At 42.4% G+C, this 23,563-nt stretch overlaps 1 protein-coding gene across 1 annotated transcript in view; it reads right to left on the reverse strand.

Moving 5' to 3' along the window:
- LOC124775448 (Down syndrome cell adhesion molecule-like protein Dscam2) overlaps positions 1-23,563 on the reverse strand; it is a 186,703-nt gene that overhangs the window by 98,625 nt on the left and 64,515 nt on the right. Inside the window, exon 3 of the mRNA XM_047250281.1 lies at positions 6,633-6,794. Within this exon, the coding sequence (XP_047106237.1) occupies positions 6,633-6,794 (162 nt within the window). The remainder of the gene's footprint in view (positions 1-6,632; positions 6,795-23,563) is intronic.

Raw genomic sequence — 23,563 nt, forward strand, 5'->3', positions numbered from 1 at the left:
AGGTGTTTTCTGTTGCGGCGAGTCACCAAATTTCTCCTCTGAAAGTGAAATTATTTTATTGTCACCCACATACACAAGGAAAACTGATCGTCATAATTAAATGAGAGAAATCAGGGCTCGTACAGATAGATTCCCACGCCTCTAGAGATTGGAAAGGCAGGGACATAGTCTGAAGGTGGTCCGAAAAACCCTCTGCGAGAAGTTAAATGTGAAGTGCAGATTACTGTAGATGTAGATGCAGTCCTTGAATCAGAATACTGTCCCTCTACGCTGTGAGGAGGTGCTTAAACAAATATGGTTCCGATAGTGTAATTCTGATTTTTTACTTTACTATATTAAGTAGCAGGTGTCTGTTAGAAGTCCTTCCACTGAATTTTGTTTCTTAAATGCATACGCCCTTTTAAAAACCGCGGGATGTCGAATGTGTCAAATTAGTGTTTTTTACTACTTGCATTCACAAACTTAATTCTGTGGACAATCGCGACCATGTCGCCAGAGATGGTCAAAATACGGGGTGTCCCTACTAAGAGACGTCAGGTGCATTTCTCTGCTGCTTCGACAGATGTTTGCAATTTGGTTTTTGCATTTTTTTTTAGCTAGAGTTAGCCCAAACAATACACTGATCTTCGCGTCTTTCAGGAGACGCTCAGTACCGACGGTAAGCGTCGGTTTGTTTCCCTTTCAATTTTTTTTAAAGCGGTATTTTATGTGCCCATTCGATAGAGCGGTTCCAAATTAGCACCGACCAGGCCCACACTGACTGATACTGCCATGCAATACTGCTGTTCAGTCGCTGCTGGAGTACTGGTTGTTCCTTGTATTTCACTGTCCTTAGCAGATATCGATAAAGGAAATATAGCTCGAGACTAATTTGGGGCCGCTCTATCGAGTGGGCACGTAAAATTCCACTTTAAACATTATTTCGTAATGGCGGGAAGTAAACAGGCGCTTTCCGTCGGCATTGGGCGTCGCGTGAAAGAGATGATTAGTAATACTTTTTTGAACTGATTCCAGCTACACATTGGAAAAACGAAATCCCCGAAATCTGCCGAAAAATAAGAGAAAAAACACCTAATGTCTCTCAGGAGAACCACGCGGAATACATTAAAATTTAATAGAATCATTATAAAATTCTAATTTAAAAAATTCTAAGTAACGGGAACTCACTAATATGATAAAAAAGAAAAGGAAATCTTGTAAAATTAAAAAGAAAGTTCTATGTGGTATTGCTTTCCTTTGTTATGGCGCCCTCACTTCTATTAGCATGCTTGTAAAAACCAATTATTTACTGAGATCCTAGGGCAAGCAGCAACGGCCTTGCCGCAGTGGATACACCCGTTCCCGCCAGATCACCGACGTTAAACGCTGTCTGGCGTGGCAGGTACTTGGGCGGGTGGCCATTCGGGCCGCCATGCGCTGTTGCCATTTTTCGGGGTGCGCTCAGCCTCTTGGTGCCAATTGAGGAGCTACTCGACCGAACAGTAGCGGCTCCGGTCACAGAAAACCATCACAACGACCGGGAGAACCGTGTGCTGACCACACGCCCCTCCTATCCTCATCCTCAGCTGAGCATGACGCGGCGGTCGGATAGTCCCGATGGGCCACTTGTGGCCTGAAGACGGAGTGCTTAGGGCGAGCATAGTTCACAGACTGTAGCGTGTTGGGAACCACATGCAGTATGGGCGAGATGTGACAGTAAGAAAATCAGTTTTTCTTTCAACGAAGATAACAAACAGTTACAGCGATTGACCGTTCCGTCGATTCTTGGGAGACTGTTTTTTTATATACTGTGAATGAAAACACACACAGTACTGGCATAATATTCTGTAATATTTATTATTTATTTCACAAACCGATTTTCAGCCATTACGTCATTATCAGGTACAAATATATGTGGTCCAGTGAAATTTTGTTCTCTCGAAGATTTTAAACTAGTGCCTCTACAGAGTATCTCCATTTCCAGAGATGAAAAGCCTTTGGAGAGAACTGTGACGTAACTTGTACTGTGAAGATCTGTCAGAATGTATACAGAAATTAACTATTATTTTCTGATAATTTTGTGCTTCCACAGTATCTCAGACAAGCTTTTTTGCTCAAGTGTACCATATTTTGTGAAGTTTCGAATAATGCACTGTTTCTACAAAGGGAGTTGTTTGTAGAGAATTTGGAAGCTACAAGCTTACACCGCTTCTGTTTTTGGAAATGAACCCTGATGATATAATACTATATGCTGTAAGACATATTAAATTGTACAAAATAAGAATTCAATGTCGAAGAATAGGCATAGAAAAATTAAAGTCATCAATGATGTACGCATGTGTTCAGAAAGGGTTGGTCACAAAGCGGAGGTATCTAGTAAACACCACTCAAGACGTCATGGGACAAACTTGCACAGGATGATATCCAATTAAGTGACAGTCATATAAATCACAAACTATCACCGAATTGAGGCATGATCTGTAGGGAACTTCCATATCACTCTGTATGAACTGAACGGAAGACAGCTATTAGCTAAGAGGTTAGCAGCGAAGCACTATTAGTAAGATGCAAGGCTCCTTTGGCTATCTAGTAACATGAAAAATTGAAAGGGATCAGCACAAGAATGAGAACCTCTTAGTTTTTACAGACCTTGAGAACAATGTTACACAGAGTAGAGTAAGAGAAACCGGAAAACTGTCTAATGGGAACAGAGCTGTATAAAATTTTTCTCTCTGACATTCAGACAAGAAAAGCATACTCCAGCTAAAGCTAAAGGACAGAAATATTAAGAAATAAATTTTACAGGAATTAAATATAACTCGCTATCGTATTGAGGGGCACTTGTTCGTGTTTACTATGATGCGGAGTATCAGATATAATGAAGTAGCCACAAGCTTTGAAAAGAGTACACCAGACTGAAATGTTTAGAGTGCGTTATTTTAGGTGTGTATCTGTTTCATTTTATTGACTGTCAACCATAAATATTACAGGAATGAGCTTCTACAGAAATCGCAGTATTAGAGCTATACGATTACTGAGCAACGACAGGTGTCTCTTCTGTATTAGATAAGAATGTAGCAAATAACAGAACTAAAATAAACAATCTTACTGTTCTGTTTCAATGACGGTAGAGAAAATTGTGTGGAGGGAGACAGCAATATTGAGTTTATGCGTAAGATCCTGAAGGTGAGATTCCCATATTTAATATTTATTTAAAACGATGGACATCACTGATAATTTTACTGTCGAGTGTTAACAAACTGTCGCTTTGACAGGAATTATTTTGTACGTAATTCTGCCTAACATAACAGTCTAAATTTAATCACCCGCTTTAGAGAATCGATTGTCCGAAACAATGCGGGACGGGTGGTGTTCGGTTGCTGGTTTTTCTAATTACCGATCATTTACAAAAAAATTGTAACAGTGTTCAGAGAAATATGAACCAAAGGAACACTGAATTAAACGAAACACTGTTTATACACTCCTGGAAATGGAAAAAAGAACACATTGACACCGGTGTGTCAGACCCACCATACTTGCTCCGGACACTGCGAGAGGGCTGTACAAGCAATGATCACACGCACGGCACAGCGGACACACCAGGAACCGCGGTGTTGGCCGTCGAATGGCGCTAGCTGCGCAGCATTTGTGCACCGCCGCCGTCAGTGTCAGCCAGTTTGCCGTGGCATACGGAGCTCCATCGCAGTCTTTAACACTGGTAGCATGCCGCGACAGCGTGGACGTGAACCGTATGTGCAGTTGACGGACTTTGAGCGAGGGCGTATAGTGGGCATGCGGGAGGCCGGGTGGACGTACCACCGAGTTGCTCAACACGTGGGGCGTGGCGTGAGGTCTCCACAGTACATCGATGTTGTCGCCAGTGGTCGGCGGAAGGTGCACGTGCCCGTCGACCTGGGACCGGACCGCAGCGACGCACGGATGCACGCCAAGACCGTAGGATCCTACGCAGTGCCGTAGGGGACCGCACCGCCACTTCCCAGCAAATTAGGGACACTGTTGCTCCTGGGGTATCGGCGAGGACCATTCGCAACCGTCTCCATGAAGCTGGGCTACGGTCCCGCACACCGTTAGGCCGTCTTCCGCTCACGCCCCAACATCGTGCAGCCCGCCTCCAGTGGTGTCGCGACAGGCGTGAATGGAGGGACGAATGGAGACGTGTCTTCAGCGATGAGAGTCGCTTCTGCCTTGGTGCCAATGATGGTCGTATGCGTGTTTGGCGCCGTGCAGGTGAGCGCCACAATCAGGACTGCATACGACCGAGGCACACAGGGCCAACACCCGGCATCATGGTGTGGGGAGCGATCTCCTACACTGGCCGTACACCACTGGTGATCGTCGAGGGGACACTGAATAGTGCACGGTACATCCAAACCGTCATCGAACCCATCGTTCTACCATTCCTAGACCGGCAATGGAACTTGCTGTTCCAACAGGACAATGCACGTCCGCATGTATCCCGTGCCACCCAACGTGCTCTAGAAGGTGTAAGTCAACTACCCTGGCCAGCAAGATCTCCGGATCTGTCCCCCATTGAGCATGTTTGGGACTGGATGAAGCGTCGTCTCACGCGGTCTGCACGTCCAGCACGAACGCTGGTCCAACTGAGGCGCCAGGTGGAAATGGCATGGCAAGCCGTTCCACAGGACTACATCCAGCATCTCTACGATCGTCTCCATGGGAGAATAGCAGCCTGCATTGCTGCGAAAGTTGGATATACACTGTACTAGTGCCGACATTGTGCATGCTCTGTTGCCTGTGTCTATGTGCCTGTGGTTCTGTCAGTGTGATCATGTGATGTATCTGACCCCAGGAATGTGTCAATAAAGTTTCCCCTTCCTGGGACAATGAATTCACGGTGTTCTTATTTCAATTTCCAGGAGTGTATATTTTTGAGTCATACGTCTTACTAGTAGCACAGAGAACTGAAGTTCTAAATGCCCGTTAAGCCTGGCCTATAATTTAAGAAAAGAAGTTTCAATTTCATTTTCACTTTCGTTGAGACTCGTTTTTTGTCACTAAATCTCACAAGCGTTTCATATACTGTAATGGGTCTGCATGGCATTCATCTTTTTATTATAAACACCTCATAGACATTTCAAGGCAGTGGAAAATTCCTCACTGAATCGTCCTTTTTCATCACGGTCACTGCAGCAAGGGTCTTGGTAGTCGATGTTAATGAAAACTATTTCATCGTCCTTCAGTACTGGACAACCAGTGTCGTCAATATCACATCTGGGTCAGTCTTTATTACTTTCCCGATTGCATTCTTCAAATGCAGGAGACTCTTTACTCATCCCAGCCATTTCGCCTAGAAATTGTCTTCCTCATCGGAAGGAAGAAGATTATTCCATGTTTTTCCCAGTGTAGTGTCCTTGACAGCAGCCCAAGGTTCTGCTGCAACGCTTACACTATAGTTCAAGTTAATTTATAGTTTCTGAATTATTTATTAATATTTTCCCCAGTTAATAAAATAGATAGCAATACTTTTCTGTAATAGCGTTTGAAGCTTTCGATGACCTTCGTCCTCCGGTTGGAGGACTGAAATAACAATAAGAGATTCAGAAAATTCTTTTATCTTTCAGCTTCCTCGTTTACGTGAAAGGTTTGGATTATGATTTGGAGCATTATAAAACAATGACAAAACATTTACGGTTTACCAAGAGCCAAAATGATTCTCTTTGACTTCAGGGATAAGTAGACTATCATACACTTCTGAAAAAATGCTTGCCTCCCTCCATGGATTCTCTGGTTCTTGTACACAGTTCGTCCGAGAAGATGCGAGACGGATTTTATTTCTGGCGTATACGCGATGACAGCGCAGTAACTACGGTGGAAGTTTGAACTAACTGCTGTAACAGTCTTGCATTTGACGTCAGTTGTCAACTTGCTGTGTTAAGAAGCGGATGTACGCTTGTAATGTGTCAACGTTGTCGTGTCACAAATCGCAGTGGTACTACATCTCTCAGTCAAAAGATCAAGACAATTCTCTGTGTGTTTCGAAAGAGAGGAAAGTGTGTACGAACTTTCATCCGGACACCTTGACTCCCAAACAAAAACAACGACGTGAAGACGCGTGTTGTGGGTTGACGACAGTGAAAAAAGTGCGCAGTTCTTTTCTGGAGACAATCATCACAGCCGATGATACTTGGTGTTATCAATAAGAACGTACCACAAAACAACAAAGCGCAGAAACTCAGACGAAGAATCAACGCTTTGACGACATAACTAATATTCAAGCCAATGTGACGCCCGTGTTGAACAACTTTCCAAATAAGGATATTTCTGGCGATTTTACAAGGTTGTATGAACGTTTTGTGAGTTGCGCTCAAGCGGGGAAGAGACTATGTTGAACACGTGGAGCATTAAAACCACCATCTCATCTTTTCTTTTCTTTTCTTTATTTTTTTTATTTTTTTATTTTTAGGACTGTAGATTAGTCTGCGAATAGCGTTCTTAACCCCATGTTTCGATGTTTCGGCTGATCGGTATTCGGATAAGCGATGCTCTGCTGTACTTGACAGTGACCGTGCTCCGATAATTTTGTTTAAACGTCTGACAGCAGCTCAGGGAAGGAAGCGCAACGGGAAAGTGAAGCGGCCCAGCAGCAGATGGTGCAGCGCGGGTCTGCCTACCTGTGCTGACGTCTGCGGTGATGCGCTCCCTGGCGCCGCGCACCCACGACGTGACGGCCACGTAGTCACGCACGAACGACGGCACGTGGCAGCGCAGCACCGCCGTGTTGCCCAGCACCACGAACTCGTCGTACACCTGCAGCTCGTAGAACTGCTTCACCACTGCCGGCACACAATCATGAGCGGACACCGTTACTGAGGCAGTCACTCCAGTATATACACTGATGTACAACAACCAAGCTAACAACGTACTATTCGTAAAAATAGACACTGATGTATGTGCGGGATCCTGCGTACTTTACCAAATCGTTTAATCACTGTGACACTCAGATTTTTGACATGGTTAAGACAGTACGACTTCAGGTTCAAATGGAAAAAAAGTGGAGTAGTTCAACTTGCTATAACCCCACTTAGTAATTATTTATTCTGTATATGTTCCACATGAAAAACATGTACTTTAATCATATGAAATCTCTAAAGTCTTATAAACGCTTTATTTTTCAAAACTCCATTATTCAGTGTGTAATCTACAGTCTGCTGAGGACAATAGCATTGACTGTTTGGGTAACAGCATTATACTTAGACAAATATTCTGTACATAATATATTCACTAAAACCATACATAACTCGAAATTAGATTCCCAATAATAATTATTCTTTGTTTTAAGACTGATACCATCTGCATAAGCAACATATTGTCTATCCTGAAAACTTTCAAATTCAAAAGTTATCATTATTCAAAGTTGTCGATATCTTGAATGCTCAGTTCTTAAATTGCAATCTTTCTACAATTTCAGCGTTATTGTCTTGGAGCATTAAATTTTCTTATTCGAAAAAACGCACATTTAAATTACATGTTATGTAGTAAAACATGTTAATCAGAAACTTTAACTTTCCAAAAATTCATAGCAGCCTTTTGTACATTCAAGTGCGTGCCAAAACTTTCAGCCCATAAAAAGAATCATTATTTATAAGTTTAAGGAGATTCGTACAATATTTAAACAACGAGGTGTCTCTGCCTAAAGTGTTCACTATATTTTTGCTTTTCCTATCTTTTATTTTATTACTGAATATGAAATTACTGTGAATTTTACCATTTTTTGAAAAAAGAGTTCTTTCGCGTGTCTTTAAACAGGCGTTGCACATAAAGCCTCTGGGAGGCGTCGCCCATCATTGAGGTCCAAGTTACGTATGCCAGTCAGCCCCGGTCGGAATTTAGTATCGTAATGTTCATGTAGTCAGTTCACAAGCCGAAAAGGTTAGTTTCAATGATTATTACAGTATGTTATCCAACTATTTCTTTGATTGTGAATGGGCCACTTGTGAATTTCCGCTAGCTGTTGATCAGTGTTATAATATCTAAATTGCTATTTGCAACCGGATTATTACGCATTTAAGAACAATAAATGTGAATGAAATGTTTGGTAAATTTGGCAGAGTTACGTTGAATCATGTAATAACTATTTAAAGTACATAATAAAAACGTTTTGTAATTAATTAATTCCAGTACATGTAAAAATGTTCCTGTTCACTGATTAATCCGAGAGTCTCATACTGAACGAGCAGTTTTGTTGGTTGTGTTTTCGACTTGTCACTTTCATGAAGGTAAAATGTAAATATGTCATCAATTTTCAGGCTGGCTTGAAAAGTGATTGCTAGGCATGGTCCTTCCTATTGGAGGTGGAATGCTCTTACTCTAGCCTATGAACTGACTTACCTAGCCTATTACACAGGGAACTACAGTTTAACGTGAACTGCGCACAACAGTTCAGCTCCGAAATTCTATGTTAACACATCATTACCATAGCTGGAAGAAGCAACAAGTGACGGAAAAATTTAAGCAAGGGCCGGTAAGGGAGCCTGGAATCTCCAGATGTGCAGTCAAATACTTACCCAGTTTTCATATCGCATTTTTTTAAAATATTCGAATCTCGAAATCCTAACGTTGCCCTTGGCGGGAAATGCCCATACCGACTTAACTGTCCCGTTTTTGTAACATAAACGTCCCTACATCGACTAGGGATCGAACACCATACCATTGTACACAAAGTCCAACGCCTAATACTCAGCACTCTTTTTTTTGGTTCAAAAAATTTAAAGAAGGTCTTGAACCCACGCAAATAACGAACGACACCCACAGTTAGACAACTAGCTGATATTCACCCACTTTTTCTAGTGAATTCACACTTCCCTGGAAATATTAATGATTCCCCTGTCAAAATATCGAACTGTAATCCACTAGAAATTCTAGTTATGGAATTACTGCATATTTAAGATATTGGGGCAAAATTTCGTCGCACCGTATGCCAGACTTAATTTGTTTCTCAATCTGGTGGTGTTGAATTCTTAGCGATCCGCCCGGATGGCAGTGCAAGTTGCCGTGCCTCTGCCGGGATTCAGGGAAGTGCGCTCGGTGGATTAACGACGGGGTCCGGTTGGCTGACAAGCCTATATATAGCCTTTAGGCAGTTTACCACATCCCATCAGGTAAATATCGGTCTGGTAGCCACGTCCCGCCTAAGTTAAACGATTAACAAAATTTAGAAAACGTTGGCACAATTTCACATGGAGGCAGTTGGGGTAGACATGTTCTCTATCAGGGGGTAACGGGGTGACGACAGGGAAGGCATACGGCCACTTCTTAAATTAATCATGCCAGACCAGTTCATCACCATCCCGACCTTGAGTAGATGGAGAGCAAAGGCAAAAGAAGAAGGAGAAGTGTTGAATCTTTAGCTGCAGAAGCAAACTCTACAACATGGGAAACTGATGGAGATGAAATCTTAATGTGGGCGCACGACAGCAAGGACATTTTAGGAGACACGAGTGTATAGAAGTCAGGACATATCTTTACTGTTTCGATGTAGGGGTGAAGGACCGTTTGGTCTCAGTACCTTAGTTAACTGAAACACATGGGCGATAAAAACCAATCGTTTTGTGGCCCATGTCAAGTTTATTTTTGATATAATGCACACATATCTGTGTGCTATAGCCTCCTATACATGACATCAGCTGCAAAAAGGATCAAATGCGATCAAATATTATCTGACGTGGTCGAGTTTCTCCATATTCAGTGTGTGTATGGAAGGAGACAGCGACTACCTCTTAATTAAGTAATAATTTTTATTTGCAGACTTGTCTGCTGCAGTTATTACTCGACGGATGGTCGTCCAAATATAATTCTGTAGCTCCTGGAGTGTTATTGGGAAGGGTATTTTAAAGATGTTTAAAAGTTGCAAGGCCCGTGCTGCGACGAGCAAATCCCGTCAGTCTGTTGATACTGAAAGTGGAAAGGTGCTGCAAGTTCGTGCCAGTGAGTCACACCTTCCAGCATATATGGTACATAAGTGAAAATAGTCAATTTGCTGATTATTAAATACATCCTTTTATGCTTACATATTGACATTTTACAGAAAAGATCCCATAACAGAAAAAAATGTTTAGTTAAATGATAGAAGTATGAGATTCTTTTTTATTATTGGCTGAAGTTTATAAACATAACTCTTACATGGAACAGACATACGTTTGCAGTAGCAACTTTGTCGATATATTCTTGCATCAAGGCTACTAACAGTCTTCTGAGAAATTTTGAAACATATTCATAGCAATATTATCCAACATTTTCTGAGCAAAAGATTAATAGTTCTACTTCAAAATAAACGTTACAGTTTGGAATGTGTTGTTGAACAATGATTATACATCTCTCGATCGGTAGTGGAGTGCCAGTCCAGTAAGATATGCAGGAGAGTAACTCTGAACTTTGGGCAGTGTTTGACGAGAAGTAGTGGAAATGGTGAACTGATGTGAAAAGCGCGGGGAGGGGGGGAGCAGTCTGTGGTGCCCGAATAGCTTAATTGTTAAGAGCGTTTCTAGTTCGGGCTCCGGACGCAGTTCTAGTCCGTTAGGAAATTTCAAAATAGTTAAAGATGCTTGTTAAAACTATCTGATTAACCAGTATTTTCCAGTTATTTGTTTTTCCTTTTTTTCCGAACATATACAAATCGGAATTTTACTCACGATATTCTACGGGTTTCTACAGACTACTGCTGGTTTCCAAACTTTTCACAGGTTCGTAGAAGCTTCAATTCGACTTCAATATAATCGAGGGATCGCCCTACTGAAATGGATTAAACGCTAATTTCCGTCCGTTTTTCCTTGAAATTTAAGGTCGTCCTTTTCCACCTACATTAATGCCTATACCTGTTTTATTCCCTCAGTCTCGTTTCCACATAGTAACTCACAGGTTTACCAAGTTTCTTTTTCAATGGACCAAGATTCCTATAGTTATGCTTGCCTTAAATTCTCACATATATAACACTATTTTTAGTTAATACGTTACATATAGACAGTACCAATGCTGTTTGACGTAGCTCTAGGAGTTCTAGTGCTATGCTGGAATACACACACACAGACATAGACCAATACCCTTCTGTATATCTGTAAGTTAATTGTGCAAAATGTATCTAATGTAACATCCACAGCTTTCAACAACGATAGTATGACTACATCTATAGTTCAACGAGTTCTCCATCTCCCTCATTACTGTATTACACTTACGCTGGGAGATGCTCTCATGGATTCGATTTCTTGAACAGAGTTAGCAATTCAACACACGGGTTACATTTCATAGTTAAGGCTTTGATATGACGCTTTCACATGAGCTCAAAGGAAAAAGGAGGGAATCGATTAGAATACACAATTTCGATGGTAGGAGGGTTGGATCTTGACATTCCGAAAATCGGCCAGGATACACGTTTTGTATGACATCAACAATATTTCCGTCTTTGTCTGCTACAAAGCTGGATTATGACTTGATTCACTCCATAGAAAAATACTCATATTTTCATCAGTCCTATTGGTTAGGAGTTTACTCGTACTAATTTTGCTATTCGTTCGGTTGTTTCGCAGGCGGGTACTCTACAGACATTTGAGCATGGCAACTTTTAGCCACTTCTTCTTTTACGGGTACGATGCAAACGGCCTGTCTTCAGAGCTATTATGATTAGCTACTGCAGTTCTTGTTAGTGGTTCTGAGGTAACACGACTACACATATCCAGTGGACGCAGTTACTAGATATTTGACAGGTATCTTTTTGTTAACGTAATACTGTGTGAAACGTTACCAATACTGTGTAATTATTTTAGCTATTTCCTTACTGATTTTCGGATTGAATTTATTATTAGCAGAATGTTTAATAAATATATTTAAGAAATTTTAAATAGCATAGTGTATATGCTTTCACCCTGGTTAGGATTGTGCCATATGAATTTATGAACCGTAGTCTGAAAAGACAAGTTGTGGGAATCCTCTGTGTTGTGGAGGCATGCTGCAGGTTGGCGCACGGGCCAACAGCAGTGAATCAGTTATCAGCGTGTGCGTATGGTGAGACGCGATTGGTTGGCACAGCGTGTGAGAATGGCAACAGGGCCACTGTAAGCCAGAACTGAGCCCATGGCAGGATGTGGGACTGGACCCCCATCTCCTAATACAGTAATCCAGTTTTATTGCTATTTTAAAGAAGGTCTGACACTATTTAATCATAACACAATTCAGGGAACATTGGAGATATACAAAAATACTAATTAAGGTGAAATAACGAATAAATATAATTTTCTACTAAAAATCAAGCATATGTTCACGAATGCAATTTATACCATCGTACTATATGTTGCACAGCATATTGCCGGCGCAGTTAGAGCGAACTACAGTTTCTCGTGGCGCAATAGATTGAACCAGAGTGTGCTGCAGTATACACGCGTATATCATCGTGCAGCACTATTTTCGGATGCATGTTTGAGGCAGTGTTATTATGTATTATAGAGCCTGTGAACAGTCGTGGAAGTAATGCATATTGTGAAATATCATTGCTTTGCATTTACACTGAACAGCCAAAGAAACTGGTACACCTCCCTAATATCGTTTAGGGCCCCCGCGAGCACGCAAAAGTGCCGCAACAGGGGGTGGCATGGACTCGACTAATGTCTGAAGTAGTGCTGAAGGGAACTGATACCATGAAACCTGCGGGGATGTCCATAAATCCCTAAGAGTACGATGGGGTGGAGATATCTTCCGAACAGCACGGTGCAAGGCATGCTCAATAATGTTCATGTCTGTGGAATTTGGTGGCTAGCGGAAGCGTTTAAACTGAGAAGGACGTGAATGGATGCAGGTGATCAGACAGGGCGCTTACGTACGCGTTACATGTCAGACATATCAGGGGTCCCGTATCACTCCAACTGCGCTCGCCCCAGCGTCATTCAGTATGTGATCTTGAACCTGTTACTGGAGTTAGTCAGCACCGCCAGTTATGTAGGAGTATCTGTCCTGTCCTCTTCAAGGTGAACTAATTATAGGAATCTGGCCATTGGGAAGGCAGATGGTAGACAGATTTACCGGAAGATACCTGAGAAAGTGGTATTTATCTGCTATGTGAAACGATTAAAAAATTAACCCCTGTTGGACCTATTATACGGTGTGTCATTATTGACAGTGAAGATTTTGGATGGAACATTTAGTTTTTTATGGAAATACTAAAAGCTGACTGACAATCAGGTTACTGGCATGCGACTTATTTGTCGATGAATACCATAATGTTGTCACAACAGATTTAGAATAAAAAATTAAATATATGAAAACAATCATTCTTCAGACTTCGAATACATTACTTAGGAACCATTAGACCTCTCGAATGAAATGCACGAACTTGTATTTCAAGCTTATTTCGAAGTGTAGTTACCACTTGCGTCTTTTACACTCTTGCAGAGGCTGTAGGTTAACCAGGAAGGTCATTCAGCACTCTAACTCGTGTTAAAAATTCTCAAATAAACTATGCGTCCAGTCGTCTCACAGATTTTGGGACATTGGCAACTACGTATCGCGCAGAAATTTAATTTTGCTTTTGCACTCATCCCTGTATGTGAATACAGTCTGCAAAATGTGCCGTAAATACAATTAGTAGTAAATAAGTAATAAATTAGTACGTCATCTTCATGCGGTAGTTTTACTACACGAACAGCGTAAATGTAGTAAGCGATAAAAATTTTTTTTTCATCTTTTGTGGGGAGTTGTCAGTGAGAAAAGAATTTCATACTCATTTGAAATTGTGTGTTAATTTTGTTGGAAGTTATTAAGTGCTCTCATTCTCAAATACCGGATAAATAAAGTATGGGTATTCGCATGTTGCAGGCTACACTGGTTTTTCACCACCCCCACGCCCAGCCAAGTTGATCTTCCCCCACTGTGATGATTTCCAGACAGTGATATGTGTACCAGCTTTTGTTGAAATTGTTCTAGTGGTTTAGGAGATGCGGAACGTACAGACATAAATTTTTGTAATATTTAAGGATTTGCCGATTCCAACAGCTAATCTGCATACACAGCATTGCTGTGTAATATCCCCGTCATCCACCTTTCCATACAGTTTCACACTCAAATTGTGCCTGGGAATAATGGCTATCTTTACACATGTGAATGAGCCCGAATTTTATTTAACTTTACCGTCAACGTCCTTACAGAGTACGTATGTGGGTAGCAGTAACATATTCCTTCATTGCCCTCTCGCAAGTTGGTAGCGGGGAATTTTAATACAGAAAAAAGTACTCTGCCTTAAGCAGTTTTCTGATACCGCAGGTGTGAGAGATCTGTAAATTGGTGTTGCGTGGCAAGTGAGATTGCGAAACACTGCGATATCCAACGTTTCCGCGCCTCGCGAGCACCGGGCGAGAGTCGTAGAAAAGCGCGCAAGTTGTGAAACGCCATATTTAAAGTTCCCCGGAGAGGGCGTTGCTATTTGTATGCTAATGATTGCTGGAACGTGGAGCTGCGCCACACGGGAGCCAACAAGTGGGAATATTCGGGCGGTAAGTCAGGACCGGCCGCTACGAAGGCAATTCGCGGCGAGATGAGGGCCGACCCTGGTGGTACGAGGCTGCTACACGGAAGCCGCCTGGCCGGGGGGCCACACACACGAACGCTGCGAAGTGTTCCGCTCTTCCCTCACTCCCCCCAACCCCGCCCCCTTCCAAGCCGTCCATTCTGTTCCTTGTATATTCTAAATTTCGGTAATAAGTTTCTCATGGCATTTGTTTAACTCGCTAGTGTTATATAGCCTAGCACTGTTCCGATGGTTAGACGCTTGCGCGTACGCGAAAAAATGCCTGCACCGATACCTTTATCCGTTGGTACACCTGCAGAAATTTGAATTACTTGCGATGGATAGTAATTAAGTTACTATTACTATCCCGGAAGGAGTGCAAGTACATTGCTCTGCATAGGACGAGCTTTAGTAGTTGAATTTAATATAAAGGAAGCGTTCTTCCCAAAGTAATAGTACAATGTCTGAGGCATATATGCGTCGAATCTATTATGAAGGTAGTAGATACATACAAGATATAAACAATTATGACAGAATTACATAGTTTCCTAGATAATACAAATAACAAAATAAGGCGTTTGCATTTTCTGGATCAAAATTTGTATAAGGCACTCACTGTCCTATTGTGTTATTACATTGTTAGTAACTGAATCCAACTTCCCTTGTTCCTGATTACCTCAAAAATTTTCTTGGGCATTGCTTTTGTTGGGGTATGATCGTTCTCGCAGTGAAATTGTCGCCCACTCATCCCGTATCACGTTTTTCAGCTCACATACGGCCTCAAATTGGCTTCTATTGCGATAAACACGCCTTGCAAAAGTTCCCCAAAGGTTTTCCACGCGGTTCAGATCTGGACTACATGCTGGTCAGGGCAAAAAGTCATCGATGTCTTTATCTTGAAACCACTTTCTGGCTGTAGGAGAAATCGATATCTTTATCTTCAATCCACTTTTTGGTTGCAGTAGAAAATGTACGCTCGCATTATGTTGTTGAAACATTAAAATTTCGTCCAATACATCCTCATACACTCTAATCAGTTCTACCTCCAGCATCTCAGTGTACATTTTACAGTTCATTCTCGTAATCATCGAAGCATTGTATGATTTACTATTAGCACAGGAGTGTGCCCAAGTCATAACACTTCCACCCCCAAAAATTTCTACTCATTCTTACCTGCTGCCCTGTTCTCAGATCTTGCCAATTATATTGAAATCCATCCGTCCCAACTGAATTAAACTTCCTCTCATCACTGAAGATCAATTTAGCCCATTCTGAAGCACATGGCATATGTTTTTCAGCAAACACCAATGTAACCTGTTTATGTTTAGGTATTATACCAAGTTTCTGCAGTAGTTTCTTGAATGCAAGATATTTGACCTGTGAAAAAATTTGTCGCAAACGTCTGGCAGATTCTGGTGACAGTAAATCAGCAACAGATTTAGAATAATAACTGTTTGTGGCACTTGTTATGCCTCAAATAATTTTCTGCATTGCCCATATTTGCCTTTCTGCCTATATCGTGCATCCAGTGTAACAAAATTGTCAGTCCCTGTACTTGACTGGTTTGAACTACTTGGCGATTTGATGAGTAGTAAGTCCTGTTTCCTTGTTATGCACCAATTGTTACTCATCAGTCTTATGATAACCGTTTTCCGTGTGTCATTGTCACAGTCGTGGTTCACGTACACAACACGCATTGTCACTCATGCTGTTTGTTTCGTATCTGCAGTAACGCAGTACGCACACACTAAAACTATACAGAGCAAACCGCCCTCATACCGAGTTCCACCCTCTACCAACTGAATCACTGATGTCTTGTTATATACCATACTACTGACATCACATGTGATATTATTTGAATGCACTTGTCGGTATACTGGAACTAGTACTAGTGCGTATTCGCTGTGCATAACTATACCAAGCAAAAATTTTAATTTTTGTTCAAATATCCATGCCCTCATACTGATTTCCGCTATTGTACATACAGTAACGTAACATATTAACTGCCAGCCGGAGTGGTCGTGCGGTTCTAGGCGCTACAGTCTGGAACCGAGCGACCGCTACGGTCGCAGGTTCGAATCCTGCCTCGGGCATGGATGTGTGTGATGTCATTAGGTTAGTTAGGTTTAAGTAGTTCTAAGTTCTAGGCGACTGATGACCTCAGAAGTTAAGTCGCATAGTGCTCAGAGCCATTTGAACATATTAACTACTACTTAACAAGCGAAATCGCGAAATAGCCGTGCAATTTGCAAAATTATTTTATTTTCTCAACCACTTTTGGAAATTCAGAATGCCATCTTCAGGCCCCATATGCGCCTCATGTATAAACATTCAAATGTATCGATATTGGAATACTGGAGCCATCAGTATGTGGACGCCGTGAATTCGTATTTCAAGTGCTTCCTTCGAACACTTGACAACAAGCACCTGGTCGAAATGAATGAAAGTGCGGCATCACGTTGCCAGAGGTCTCCCAGTCGTTCACAGACAGTAAGACGTCACACGGCTTGAGGTGAGCATGACTGTAATGCCAAATGTTGCAGGTCCCGCAACACGAGGCAGTTGGATCAACGGGAAATGACAGAATATGTCAGTCAATCAACCAGCAGTTGCGACGCACTGTGGTGGTGTTTCTCATTACACCATGGCTTGGAGACTGAATGATTTCACACGGAAAAGAATAATCGGGAAACTGGAAGGAGGAAGAAGTATTACGGGTGTAGCCCAGTAGTTTGGTATTGTGCACAGCAATGTATTACGTGCAAGGGGAGCGTTGTGAACCGCAGGCACTACTCTCCGAAGGAAGAAGGAAGATTGTTTTTAAGGACCCGTCGACATCGTGGTCTTTAGAGACGGAACACAAGCTCGGACGTCAGGGTGAGGAAGGAAGACGGCTGTGCCCTTTGAAAGGAACCATCCCTGCAGTTGCCTGGAGCGATTTAGGGGAATGACAGAAAACCTAAATCTGAACCGTCATCCTCCCGAAAGCGAGTCCATTGTGCTAACCACTGCGCCACCTCGCTCGATACTGCTGCCCGAAGGAGAGGAGGTGGTCGAGCAGGATCAACTACAGTAGCAGATGACCGCTACATTATGCAGCAGGCAAGAAGGGACGCACATCAAACAGCTGATGCAACTGCAACTACACTGAACAGAACTTCAAGGCACGCGATATCTAGCTCCACAGAGGCACGCCGACTGCAAGCGGACTGTTTCTTTGCCCGACGACTAGCATGTGTTGTTCCTTTCACAGCCGCACATCGACGTCACCGTTACCAACGAGGAGTGGGATCACCTGCTCGTCTCGGATGACAGCTGATTCAATCTGAATAACGATTCTGCACTTACCCTCCTATGGAGAGGGGGGGGGGGAAAGTGGAACACGTAATGTCTCCAGGAACATTGTCGAAGATAATCGTTTTGGTGGTCCACCTGTTATTGTGTGGGGAGGCGTAACGTTATAACGTTGTATGGGTGTACTGACCTCCAAATCTTTGAACAGGATACATTCACCGATCGTTAACTTGTACTCCTTCCACATCTGCGTCTTCTCAGTGGTGCATGCAGCTCCAACTTCATTTTTAGGGATGGCAGTGCTCGAGCCCGTCGAACAGCTTAGGTGGAGCAACTCTGGGAACGAGAGAATATTCGGCGAATGGACTGGTCTGTCAATTTCACCTACTTTAATCTCATCGAGCACGGATGGTATACGTTGCGGAGACGTATCGCACCATGCCACAAGGAACAACGACGATCCCATAGTTGCCAACTTCGCTGGTGGTGGAAAGCAACACCCTACACTAAGGACTCCTCACCAACCTCATGTACAGCATGGGAACACCTTACAGAGCATGCAGTGTTGTCCGCGGTGATCACACACCCTATTACGACCATGTTCCCCCATTTTCATGTGCAGGGAACTATCATAAATCGCGTGATTTCTGTGCAATTAATGTATCTGAATAAAAACGTCATTTCTGTTCGTCTTACTGCGTACATCAAACTCACAATGACAGCTACGGCAGTACAGGAGAGCTGTCACTACCTTAAGCAGATGTATGACGAATATGGAGACTTTATTTTCAACTCAGAATATCCAAATATCAGCATTGCGCTCATCGTCTTGGTTCTATCTCGGAAGCTTTCAACGAGATGAGGTGCAGTGAAAGCAGCAATTTCTGAAAATACTTCTAACTAAGCTAATGATCTAAATGAAAAGTAATGTTGTGCCCTTTTCATGTTAAAATAATTTTTTCCCATTCATAACATTGTAATTTGACTACATTGTCGCTACAGCAGCAGAGTCCGTGCAGGGTAAGGTGGCCAATGTGCAGCGACCAACTTTCGTCCAGAGCGCTGGGCGAGTTCATTTGTTTGTTCAGAAGGGGAGGCCGACAATGTTCGCAATCTTTAGGCCCGTCGGCGATGACAGAATCGAAGCGCAAATCCTAAAAACTTTTTCAATCGATTTTATAGAAACTATTCGATAAAAAAAAGTTTTGTGCATTGCTTAAAGCTCTAAATGTCAAGTTCACGATGGTGTGCCCATCATTTCCTTAATGGTCAATGTTATTGTGACAGTTACATGGAAGTAACCACTGCACGAAATTCGAAAAAGTTTACAATGAAAAATAGGGGTTACTACGGTTTTGTGTTTGACGCTAAATACACACTATGTTATAACATAAAAATTTAGCTAACATACTGAATTTTTCCTTAGATTTGGGTGGAGATCTCTATCTGTGACCAATCTCGAGAAATTGATCTGATGTAGCACACTCATTTGCGATCGCGCCACGCCAGTGATAAAGCCAGAATGAAATATCCACAACATTCCTCATATTTCATAAATAGTTTGAGATATCAAAATGAAATTTTGACAAATGATAGCACATTAAGAGGAAAGTATTTTACAACATGGTTATTATGCAAAAACTAATTACCTATCTTTTTATTCCACTTACTACAGACGTTTTCGATGAAAGAATGTATTTTTAAAGGCCACTGATAGCTGCTGAAATGGAAAATGCTATGGATTTTGGAACAACATACGTGAAGACATTAGATGTTTATTTTGTACAGGGGATGTTGTGTTTTAGTAAGCTGCTGACCTTACTTGTCCTCAGTTCCTCATTTAATCAACTTAAGAAAGCACAACTTCAGAATTCTCTCGCATATGCGTCTGCACAGTATGTTAGAGACGTGACACAGTGTAAACTTCGCTCATGTTTTGGCAAAAGAACCAAATTTTAACATGGAAACAAGATAAATGTGTAGGTTTTACACAAAATTCGCCAGGAATGACACTTCTCTGGAAGTTACAAATGATTACAAGCTAAACGAAAATAAATCGCTGCATTTTCAGCAGAATTCTTTTTAGATACTAATCAAAACAGAGGTGACAGAACTTTTTGAATGGTCCCCATGCAAGTGTGGGTGTGGATGGGGTCCACTTAATATTTTCAAAAAATGTGAAACTAGGCTTCAGTTGAGAGGAACACTTCCCCTCCAGTGCTCAACATTTCTCCTACAGCAGCTGCCTCTAACCCCCACCACTAACGCTCTCCTGATGTGTGCCTTGCCAACTGAACATCTAATGGTCATGGTATTCTGCGCAATCTCTACCAGCATCATTCCCTTCAAGTTCTCTGATTAAGTGAAAAATAGTACTCACACACATTCTACCATTCGCTGAGTGCTTTAACCCTGTTACGTACGTTCTGATTTCTCACGTAGTAAATGCATATTTCTTTTAACTGAGCAGACTAGCAAACCATTATTGCACTACTGGCCATTAAAATTGCTACACCACGAAGATGACGTGCTACAGACGCGAAATTTAACCGACAGGAAAAAGATGCTGTGATATGCAAATGATTAGCTTTTCAGAGCATTCACACAAGGTTGGCACCGGTGGCGACACCTACAACGTGCTGACATGAGGAAAGTTTCCAACCGATTTCTCATACACAAACGGCAGTTGCCTGGTGAAACGTTGTTGTAATGCCTCTTGTAAGGAGGAGAAATGCGTACCATCAAGTTTCCGACTTTGATAAAGGTCGGATCGTAGCCTATCGCGATTGCGGTTTATCGTATCGCGAGATTGCTGATCACGTTGGTCGAGATCGAATCACTGTTAGCAGAATATGGAATCGGTGGGTTCAGGAGGGTAATATGTAACGCCGTGCTGGATCCCAACGGCCTCTTATCACTAGCAGTCGAGATGACAGGCATCTTATCCGCATGGCTGTAACGGATCGTGCGGCCACGTCTCGATCCCTGAGTCAACAGATGGGGACGTTTTCAAGACAACAACCATCTGCACGAACAGTTCGACGATGTTTGCAGCAGCATGGACTATCAGTTCGGAGGCCATGGCTGCGGTTACCCTTGACGTACATCACAGACAGGAGCGCCTGCGATGGTGTACTCAACGACGAACTTGGGTGCACGAATGGCAAAACGTCATTCGGATGAATCCAGGTTCTGTTTACAGAATCATGACGGTCGCATCCTTGTTTGGCGACATCGCGGTGAACGCACATTGGAAGCGTGTACTCGTCATCGCCATACTGGCGTATCACCCGGCGTGATGGTGTGGGGTGCCATTGGTTACACGTCTCGGCCACCTCTTGTTCGCACTGACGGCACTTTGAACAGTGGGCGCTACATTTCAGATGTGTTACTACCCGTGGCTCTACCCTTCATTCGATCCCTGCGAAACCCTACATTTCAGCAGGATGATGCACGACCGCATGTTGCAGGTCCTGTACGGGCCTTTCTGGATACAGAAAATGTTCGACTACTGGCCTGGCCAGCACTTTCTCCAGACCTCTTACCAATTGAAAACGTCTGGTCAATGGTGGCCTAGCAACTGGCTCGTCACAATACGCCAGTCACTACTCTTGATGAACTGTGGTATCGTGTTGAAGCTGCATGGGCAGCTGTACCTGTCCACGCCATCCAAGCTCTGTTTGACTCAATGCCCAGGCGTATCATGGTCGTTATTACGGCCAGAGGCGGTTGTTCTGGGTACTGATTTCTCAGGATCTTGCACCCTAATTATGTGGAAATGTAATCACATATCAGTTCTAGTATAATATATTTGTCCAATGAATACCCGTTTCTCATCTGCATTTCTTCTTGGTGTAGCAATTTTAATGGCCATTAGAGTATGTGGTGTGCACATGAACATATCACAAATGTGCACTATTATGATTTACTGAGATCCGCAGCTGGACAGTAAATGTGATTTTATTCTTTTGGCATGGAATCCTACGTGATTGATTAATCGCAGTTAAATAACATGCTTAAGTTTATTCAGTGTAAAATAACGATTTTAGGCCATCATTCGCTTATGCAGCTATTTATACTAATTGTAGGTCGACGATTCTCATCCTGTTATCCAGTATAGAAAATATTCTGCCTAACATAACTGGAGGTTGAACTATCGTAAGTGTACCTTGTTGTGATTGGCCGGAACTGCAGCCCACATGGTATTACAACTTGACAATTGGTGTACATGTGTGGGAGTTTTTTTTTCTTTTTTTTTACAATATTACGCGAGTGCAGGGGTTGGACGCATAGGCATATTTCGTGTAACTGAGAGCATTTTTGTGTATTTGTGTACTTATTTTTCAACGACACTAGTACTATATACTTCGGGCAATTACATCTAATATCAAAAAATGATATTTGTTCAATGTTTGAATACTGGACTTTGCATGTTTGATTAAAGGTACAGTATGAGTATATAGCGCAGTTTTATTGCTTTTGAGTTGCACAGTAAATGTAATTTATTCTTTTGTCTCAGAATCTCTCACGTGGAATTAATCACTGGCAAGCAATACACACAAATACATTCAGTGTAATGTAACATGATTATGTCACGATTTCGTTACCCTGTCATTTACGCTATTTAAATTTACGTCGACCATTGGCGTTGTGTTACATTGTGTATGTGGCAGTCGGTTGTATGGAATCAGCCCAGTAAGACGGGTAGGAGTGGAGACGTAACAGAATCGTAGGAAGGAGCTATCGTTGTTGAACGAACCCCTGAACAAACCACGAATAAAGTTCCCCGTTTCATTAGTTCAGTAATGGGTGATTTCCTAAGGGACTAAACTGCTAAGATCACAGGTCCCTATACTTACACACTACTTAATGTAACTTATGCTAAGAACAACAAATACGTCCATGCCCGTTGGAGGACTCGAACCTCCGGTGGGAGGGGTCGCGCAGTCCGTGACATGACGCCTCAAACCCCGCGGCCAATCCACGGGCGTTTTATTAGTGTATAACAAGTAATGGTGTAGCACACCATAAGAAGATTGGCTGTTAAAAAGTCCTTACCTACAGATAAGGTTCTCATATTTCCAGATGAAACAACAGGAGGTATTACAAACTATATTTACGTGGACCACAATATGTTACCTTTTTTACAAAACCATATTTCTTCGCTTGCTCGAACCTTCTTAAGTAACTCTTTCTTGGTTTTGATGTTATCATAGTCTTGAGTACAAGTGAGATCTTTATGACTGGTGATCAAGAAATTCTTCACAAGATTAAAAATGTGCCGGACCGAAACTTGAACTCGGGACCTTTGCCTTTCGCGGGCAAGTGCTCTACCATCTGGGCTACCCAAGCATGACACACACCACCTCCTCACAGCTTTACTTCTGCCAGTACCTCGTCTCCTACCTTCCAAACTTTACAGAAGCTCTCTTGCGAAACTTGCAGAACTAGCACTCCTGAGAGAAAGGATATTGCGGAGGTTCGCAGGAGAGCTTCTGTAAAGTTTGGAAAGTAGGAGACGAGGTACTGGCAGAAGTAAAGCTGTGAGGAGGGGGTGTGAGTAGTGCTTGGGTGGCTCAGATGGTAGAGCACTTGCCCGCGAAAGACAAAGGTCCCGAGTTTGACTCTCGGACCGGCACGCGGTTTTAATCTGCCAGGAAGTTTCATATCAGCGCACACTCCGCTGCAGAGTGGTAATCTCATTCCGGAAATTCTTCACACTTTGTATAGGAAGTAAATTTCTTTTACACAGGAAATACAAAA

The sequence above is a fragment of the Schistocerca piceifrons genome, chromosome 2, assembly GCF_021461385.2.
Source record: "Schistocerca piceifrons isolate TAMUIC-IGC-003096 chromosome 2, iqSchPice1.1, whole genome shotgun sequence".
Classification (NCBI taxonomy): domain Eukaryota; kingdom Metazoa; phylum Arthropoda; class Insecta; order Orthoptera; family Acrididae; genus Schistocerca; species Schistocerca piceifrons.